The sequence below is a fragment of the Drosophila willistoni genome (genome assembly GCF_018902025.1).
Source record: "Drosophila willistoni isolate 14030-0811.24 chromosome 2L unlocalized genomic scaffold, UCI_dwil_1.1 Seg168, whole genome shotgun sequence".
In the NCBI taxonomy this organism is placed as follows: Eukaryota; Metazoa; Arthropoda; class Insecta; order Diptera; family Drosophilidae; genus Drosophila; species Drosophila willistoni.
In genome coordinates this window covers 8,801,725-8,810,709 of record NW_025814047.1, presented here as the reverse complement: position 1 = coordinate 8,810,709, position 8,985 = coordinate 8,801,725, and the positions used below count along the sequence as shown (strand labels likewise).

General features: G+C 36.1%; 1 protein-coding gene across 1 annotated transcript; it reads right to left on the bottom strand.

Annotated features, from left to right (window-relative positions):
- Positions 1-320: 320 nt before the first annotated feature.
- LOC6652401 (chitinase-like protein Idgf5) lies at positions 321-8,447 on the bottom strand (the record flags this gene model as incomplete). Its single annotated transcript, XM_002074724.4, has 4 exons — positions 321-1,024; positions 1,093-1,644; positions 1,721-1,912; positions 8,225-8,447. Coding segments are annotated over 4 exons (1,608 nt in total), but the record flags the coding sequence as incomplete, so codon positions are not given.
- Between the last annotated feature and the right edge of the window lie 538 nt (positions 8,448-8,985).

Genomic DNA, 8,985 nt, shown 5'->3' with positions numbered 1-8,985 from the left:
AGGAATGAAAAAGCCTAAATAGAAAGCTTAATTCAATCAGCTCAGAATCTTAAAAATTTCGGAGACAAAAAAATGGATTCACACATGTCTCAAAATTTTCCTTTTAGGTCTGTCAATAGAAGTTGTGATTGGTTCAAAACATCCTTTAAAAATTAAGGTCCACACAAAAATGCTATTTTGAATACACCATTTTACAAATAGTAAACGGTTAAATGATTATCTTACAGGATAATTACATTCCTCGTTATTGTGTATATACTTTATTAGGAATACCGATCCCAATATACTGTTTTCCCGCGTTTGATGCAGGGTATAGGGAATTCAAATTGGAAAAATACATTTATTTAGAATTAAACTAACCACAGCTCAATCCAGGCAGAACTTTACAATTTATATTTAATGCTTCTAAGAATAGGATACTTTTCACCTGCACACTGGCCACGAAAATCGTCGAGAGACAAGTCGTGGAGGGCTACTCCACCCAAGCCCAATGCCTGGGCATAGCCTGCCTTGATGGCAGCCGTTGTGGGATCTTCGTAGCCCACCCACAAACCATTCGCTCCGTTCTCATCCGCAGAACGATAGGCATAGACACCAAATCGCTTAGTTGGATCGCCAACCTTGCGAAGATGTGGGGTGTCCTGGTCCGGTTGCTGTGGATGCTGCAGTTGTTGGCAAATCTCAGGCCAACTTAGGAGCCCAGCGAGACGAGTTGCATTGCCCGCGGGACCTGGTCCATCGGTTTTGTATATTGGAGGATAGCCAGTGATGCCCGATTTCTGTGACATTATCCAAGTGCGACCGTAGGCAACTACGCCAAGGTTCAGTTGTTGATGATTGGAAGTGGCATTGAGCCACCAGTCTACATGATGCTTAATGTTATGTGTCGGATTCCGATCGTACATGTGATTCAATGAGGATGGAATATCAGCCTCCTTTGGATTATATTCGGGAGTCTGAAAGTCATAGGTGTTAAGATTAACAAAGTCCAAATAGCCCATGACTGAGGAGACGTCTACAAACACTACAGGAACGATAAGAACAATGTTACTCTGGGAAATCACAGTCAAGTGCTTCTCACTAATTACTCACTTTCGACATCTACATGGGGCAGCACGGAGAAGGTCAATAGCTTGCCACTTTGCTGCAAATCGATGCGCAACTCCCTCACTAACTGCCCGAATTGCTGTTGAATCTCTGCTATTTGCAATTCCAAAGACTGTGATGAGAATCTGAACCACGATTTAATTGTTAGCCAGGCCTGCTTGAAAACATTTTCCTTCTTTTCCGACATTTTGGGAAATTGCCAGGCCAAGTCCAATCCATCGAAACCGTAGCTATTCAGCAGAATATTCGCACTGGCCCTAAAGCTATTCCTTTTTTCTGGATCTGCTATGAGACTCATGTAGTTCGCCGTCTCCACCTTGCCCTCCTCATTCAAATCCTGGTCACCACCGACCGAGAGTAAAAATCGAACATGTGGATACTTGCGACGCAATGAAGTAATCCGAGTAAACTGCTGACTATCTTCCTCATGCGTTTTTATTTTGAATGTGTCCACATCGATTCCCACATAACCGTAGACAAGGAAATTGCAGAAATTTAGAGCTGGCTCCAAGTCATCAAGCGACATATGGGCTGGCCCTGTAAACAACAATTTGGACGATAACCTTTTGAACATCTTTGGCCCACTGAGATTAGCCCACGGGGACTTACTAACCTTGTCGCGAATAGCTCGCCGCATCATAATAACAAACCAATCTGCCAACATTCGCCCGGCTCACATTGTGGCACAACAAACAGAGAAGTACTAAATATATCAGCATCATAATTGTGTAGTCGACTGCTTTGCTCGAGAGTGACTCGGACACTGCTATCGTAGAGTATATGATGATCGGAGAACTAGGCAAAGCTTTGATAAGTGTTTTGCGTTTCAATTTCATTTCAAATTATTTTAAAGCTTTTCGAAAATAATGAGATTTGCAGATTATTTTATTACTGTGATGTAGTTTCTTTTGGGCGCAAGCTCAAAAAGATTGTAATGCTATTGAATTACTAATAAGTATTTAAAATGCAATATTAAAACAAAATTGGCGCATTTTCCGACTAAAAATATTGGTAACACCACCTAATATGTATAATCTGTCACTACAAAGACAATCAATTTACATATTACGATTTTATCAGGATTAATGTAGAAGAATGATAGTATGAAACTTCTGGTCAATTTTCATTAATATATCATTGAATTTATAGGTAAACTCGTAGTAATTTTGAAACTATTCTTAAAGACTCCATAACATAAGAATTCTTTGGTTTTTACTTGAAACAAGGGAAAAATTTAATTTAAGACACATGGAAAAATCCACTTTGAAAATAACTCATGAAAAACTTCCAAAGCAATAGCCTTTCCATTCGTGAATTTCAAACAAAATTTACGCAGAATGGTCGCTTACTAGGAGGAGTTCTCTAAATTATAGTAAAAATAAATGTAAAATATGAGTAATCTAACTTTTTGATGTTTTTTTAGACTGCACATACATATGTATTAATGAATTGGTATTCATAGACGGCAAAATGGACAAAAATATTTATCTTAATATTTTAAAGGATAATGTTGGAATACCCCTATTCCACTTACAAAAATTACACTTTACAATACTAGATTAAGTTTTTTAAGTGACATGAAGTTTGGTCACACTGAAGATCTCTCTTTCCTTTTTTCTGCAAATGTAAAACGTGGTTGGTGGTGTTGCCAAAGCTCAAGTTCAAGTGTTTAATATAAATGAAGATATATAAACAAATAAAAGCGGTGTTTCTTTTGTGTTAACTAATAGTCAGTTCTCCAATAGATAACTTAAAAAAAAGGGCCGAAAGTCTAAGTTTACCAAATTTATTCACATTTCAGCAAGATAATGACCCCAAGCATTCAGCCCATATAGTCAAAATGTGGCTGCCTACAATACCGCCCATGTTCTGCCACACCCACCACAGTCCCCGGACCTCAATCCAATTGAACATTTGTGGGAAGAATTGGATAGGCGCATTAGAAAGCGGGCTATAAGGACAAAAGCTGACTTAAAACAAGCCTTAATGGAAGAATGGCAAAATATAGGGGAAGAAACTACCAAAAAATTAGCAGACTCGATGCCAGCTCGCTTATCGGCGGTCATTAGGGCTAAGGGCTTAAACACCAAATATTAAAAATTTTTGACGCATCTTATTTTTAAGTTTTTCATGGGGTGTGCCAATAATTTTGTTTATCGAAATATGCCTTATTTTTTAGTTTTTTGTTTTTAGTAATACTATGTTTAAGTTTTTGAAATAAGATCTTTGTTTATGTATAATAAATACTTTAATCTTCTGTCTAATATTCTTTTTGCGACTCATTTTCATTCCAAGGGTCACACGGTGGCCAGAAAGTTAAAAAAGTTTGCTGTGCCAAAAATTTAGTTCGTCACTGTATATATATTTGACCAATTTTTATTATGTATAATTTAGAGAACTTTTCCTTATTAATCGACCATTGGCTCGAAAATAAAACTCAACATGATTTTCTGGCTTTTCCATATAGAGTTTAGGCAAACCCGATATAACTATATCCTTTGACCTACATACTCTAAACATGTTTGGGTACAAATATTAAAAAAAATTTTTGTTTAAGCCCAAAAAAAGAAAAAAAAACAAACAAATTTATAAAATGACACATTAAAAACACAAGTCAGTTTTAGTTGCTTGCAAAATTCTAAATGTTTTTCGATTTCTGTTGTTTAAGCTATTTGTTTGTGAAGGCATTGTCTGCCTCCCACGATCTTTATAAATCACGGGATAGACTCACCATACCATGTAACAGAACATCATAAATCCGAATATGAAGTCGAGTTGGCCAATAAAGTAACTGAAGAAGTTCCGGAAGAAAAAATTAAGAAAAGCAGTTTACTTAGAAATTAAAAGCTATAATCCGAAGCCTATTGATATATGCAGATACAATGCAATACTGGGAGGAGAAAAAATTGCAATACCCGAATTTGTCTATTTTTGGCTCTCGTAACGTAATTAGAAGTGGATAATCGTTATATGCCGTCCCTGTTATTTACTTCAACCTGATACCTAGTCTTCGCTAAAATAACCAAAGATTATTGGCATCTCTAGTCAAATAACGGTCGTGATTAACGGTGGATGTGAAATACCGATTCCCATTGGCACTATCCACTATCTGTTAACAGCTGATGCAAGTCTGAGTTTGTTTCAAAGTGCAGCGAGAAAAATAAATATTGTTTAATTCCTGCAATTGTTTTAACTTAAAGAAGATCAATATATTTTAGAAATACATATACATAGTTAAAAAGTAGCTTATAATATTTTACATATCTACTTTTATATTTCTATAGGGTATACCTATGTACGTATGTATGTATGTATATATGTACATACATACATATTTATATACATACATATACGTCTTATAAAGATCCTTGCAGTAGTTCCAACTAAATTGCACCTACATATGTACATATATTTCATACATTGTAAGTACATATGTTTGTATGTACATTTAAGTAAAAATAAATGTGTAAACAATTCAGTTATGTTCAAAAGTTCGATGCCGTCGAAAATGTCATACAGAATCGATCTCGGACAAATTAAAACTCGGCAACAAACACTCTGGCCTGTTGCAAAATTTATTTTTTAAATTTGGTTACTTTCTGTTTTTATTGTTTACATTTTCGCAGAGAGGTGCCCATGTTTTCCTGTTAATGTATTTTTTGGATGGTGAAATGAATGGTAAAATTTCGCATCTTATGCATCCCAAAGATATGGTGAATAGTCTTCAGTGGGTATCGGGCTTCAGTCTTCTGTGCAAATCAGATGAATAAAGTTATATAGTAATTAAAATTTCAAGGGGAGTGACAGTGAAATAAATTGACTTTTAGTCGGTGGTTTCTTCCCTCCCCAGACCCATATCGCCATTCATTCACCTAAAAATTTATAATTTTTAAATAACTCTTTTTACTATACGACATATTGGTATTTCATATATAAAAAAAAAATTCGATAAATCAAACTGTTCCATTCCACGTTCCATTCCAGCCGCTTTTCGCAGCACACAGATGTTTCAGTTTTAGGGTCTCTAAACCACCGTCGGCAACGTATACTTGCAATAAGTGCGAGTGAAAGGAATAGTATTCTGAGTGTCTATTGAGGGTGAGCGAGATGGTGATATGAGTGAGCGAACGTACTTCAGTGTATACTTCGGTAAGCTTCGGCTTCCGACGAGACCACCTTATGTTACTTTATCATGCTCTAAACCAAGTAGGCATTGACCCAAAATGCATAAATATTGCATCAAGACCTTAAAGTAGTTCATTCATTGCTTGCCTCCGCCGGGATAACTTCTTACTTTAAAGATTTTCCTTTATTGTTCCTGTAAAATATTTTGGTTATATCCATTTAATGGACACTCGCACATAAAACTTTAATTGAATTCAATTTTTTTTATTTTTTAATCTCCACTTTTAGATATTTTATTAGGTTTATTCACTTACATTTCAGATTGCAAGTAACGATTTTATATTAATTAAAAAGTCAAGTACTGCAAAGATGCCTTGTCAGGGTGATCAAGAAAGTTTTTTTGTTCACGTGTTAGTTTATACAATTTTATGAGATTCGTTTGCGTTTTAAGTTTGTTCATGGCGCAAATCTGTATCATTCAGGACAATGGCGATTTGTCTCACCATCATTGCGACTAACCTAGTCGGTGGCTCAGTGGAGACCTACTAAATCTACAATTCTGTTGTTCTCGAGTTCGAACCCCGACGTAGGTCGAGTTTCCCCCTGATAAAGCAATACTAAAAAGTAGTTTCGTCGGGGATAAAAGAAACGATTGTGGATAACGAATAATTTTTCTTTTTTACCACCATTGCGAACTCGGAGTGGAAGTTTGTTGCTGCAAACACTACACTTTTACTTCCAAAACTTACTCCACTTACTTTCAAAAAGAAACGAATAAAGGCAACATCTGTATATTTATCAAAACCAGTACTTTTTTAGTATAATTAATTCTCTGGATGGATATCTTTGTCCTTCTTACTTTGTGGCGCGACATTTTACTTAGTTTTCAGTTTTAGTTGCTGCATTCTGGTTCAAACTGCTTCCGTTGTCTTAGCATTACCGAATCTTACTCGAAAACGGTTCTTCTGTCATTCCATCCAACATGTTGCTACCAACCTTGCTAGTTATTCTGCAACATGACAGTCTGCAAACGCAGTAAATTTAGTTTTTGAATCTCTATAAGAGGTATCTAAGTCATGCTGTTTTAGAAACACCCTCTCATTTATCACTTCACTTTAAAAACTTTATACTTCGGGTCATTATCCTGGTATAGCTTTAAACGTCTCGGAAGTGCTTTTTTTCTCTGCCGAATGTTTTAAATTTTCTTTCAAAATGGTTAAATACCCAACCTGGTTTATTATTCCATCGATAAAGACTAGATATCCAACTCACTTTGCCAAAATTCCGGCCCAAATCATCCCGTGACCCCCGCCGTGTTTTAGCTCTGTGTTGGGTTTCCGGCAAACTATTGAATGAAGAAGATCGTGTCGTCCGAAAAGCTTTGGGGCTTCTTAGAGTATTCCTTGGCAAAGATTTTCCTTTTTTTGCGATTGCACTCGAAGCAAAGGTTTTTTTTATTGTACGGCGAATTTTTTGTGCTCGTCAAAGAGTTGGGCCGTCAATTCCGGAACACTAAATCGAGGATATTTCATTTTATTTTCCTCACTATTTCCGATTTCTATTGTGTTGTAAATTTCTTTGCTTGGCCTTATTGCTTGAATGGTGCTTATCTTCCTTCATTTCTGAATCTGCATACGATGTCACCGACTTTGTTTGGCTTTATTTTCGTTAAATGACCAATTTCTTTATATGTCTTGCCCTCTAAATGCAATCGTAAGACAACTTCCCATTGCTCCAATGTTGAATTTTTCGTTTTACGTCCCATTGTTATTTGCAGGTGAATAATGAAATTTCCTGGTATGCTTTTTGTTTCTACTTCTCATTAATGGTATTTTTCCACTTATTTTGCCCACTTTTGATACCACCTGATCTTATTTGCAGTTGCCACATAGCTTCAAAAAAAAAAAACCAAATATAAATGTGACACGAATTTTCATTTTTTTATGTTTCTGTTAATTTCCTTTTTTTTTATTTAAAAAAAACTGTACCTCAATAAAGAAGTAATAATAATCCACCTATAATTTACCCGTTCTCATTATACCCTTGCAGAGGGTATTATAAAATTATTTTTTTTTTCCCAATTTTAATACAGTTCGTTGGGTAAAAAGTTGAAAAAAGGCAAAATCAAAAAAAAAGATGCAGTTGGAGTATCGCTATGAAATTTCAATCTGATCAGAAAAATAGAGTACAAGTTACAGTCTATGTATGTATGTATATATGTACATAAATCGTCTATGCTAAAGCGCTGCCGGGAGCGCTGCTTGCTGCATACTACGTCATTGGTCGAAATGAACAGACCAGAGGACCAGACACACACACACAGACGCAACGCTACATAAAATCTATGTGTATGCGTGCCGTGGTTAATAAAAAGAGCAGTGTTGCCCAATCAGCTATTTTGTAGCTAGATTTGGCCACTTGCTGGCCGATTGCTACAAAAATTTTAAAACAGCTATTAGCTACAAATTTAGCTATTTTCAAAAATTACAACTAGCTGAAATAGAAGTGAACAAATACCGGAGTTGGATGCATGTTTATCGATAGCGATCACTCAAAAAGGTTAATATCTTTTTGGAAGCGTCAGTAAAGCGTTGTAATGCCGAAAGAAGTATATAATCAAAAATTCTCAAAGACTGTGTGAGAATAGAGAACCACTACAGATGGGCGTCGGGATCGGGATTTTCAGGAATCCCGCGGGACCCGAAAACTTCATGGGAATTGGGCGGGATGGGAAAGATTTTCAAAAAACCGGGACGGGACGGGATAAGAGGTCGATCCCGAAATTCCCGCAGGTCCCGGAAAAACTATCGGGACCCAAAAACTACTCGGGACCCAAAAATAAAATGTTTGGTAAAACTTTCAGTATTTATCGACATTACTCACTGACTGCAATTTATTAGTAACACGAAATATTACTCGTGCAATATTTCGTGTTTTCCATGTGAAGATGATATTGACGAAGAAATTAGTAATTATATTAAGAATGTTAAACTTAAGAAAAATGTGGATATATTATCTTTTTGGAAGCAGTGCAATGAATTGCCATTATTGCAAATGCTGGCTAGGCAAACTTTAAATGTTCCGACATCCTCTGCAACTAGCAAAAGAGTTTTTTCTACTTCAAGTAGAATTTTGGAAGACAGAAAAACTCGGCTTATTGGAGACAATTTTGAAAAAATATTGTTTTTAAATAAAAATATGGATATATAAATTAAGAGTTTATTGGAAAAACAAATATATAAATAAAGTAATATCCATATATGAAAAAAAATGTTCGGGAAAATGTCGGGACCCGCGATCGGGACTGAAAATTTTTCGGGATAACCGGGATGGGAAAAGCAAATTTGATTTCGGGACGGGATGGGACGGGAAGCATTTTCTTTCCCGATCCCATCTCTAGTGACCACAGATCCGACTGAAGTGTTCTGTTTTTATTGCAAGTGCACGATAAAGGCCAAACTGTGTCATTTGCAACAACACAAAACATGTTTCCAAGATAAGAGTTTCGGTCAGAGAAACAAAATTTCCTTCGAGGTGGACCCAGTACCCAAAACCATTCAGCAGGAGGTTGCGTTGTGCCTTTTTGTTGCGAAACACACTGCTACTTCTCTTGCGAGGATTTGCGCGCCGATATTGGCGATGCCAAGTTTAGTTTGATTATTGATGAATCAACTGACATCGTGATTACAAAATTACTTGGTGAGTAAATTTTCATTTCTATAACTGTTTATAAGTTTATAAGAAGCTTATAAT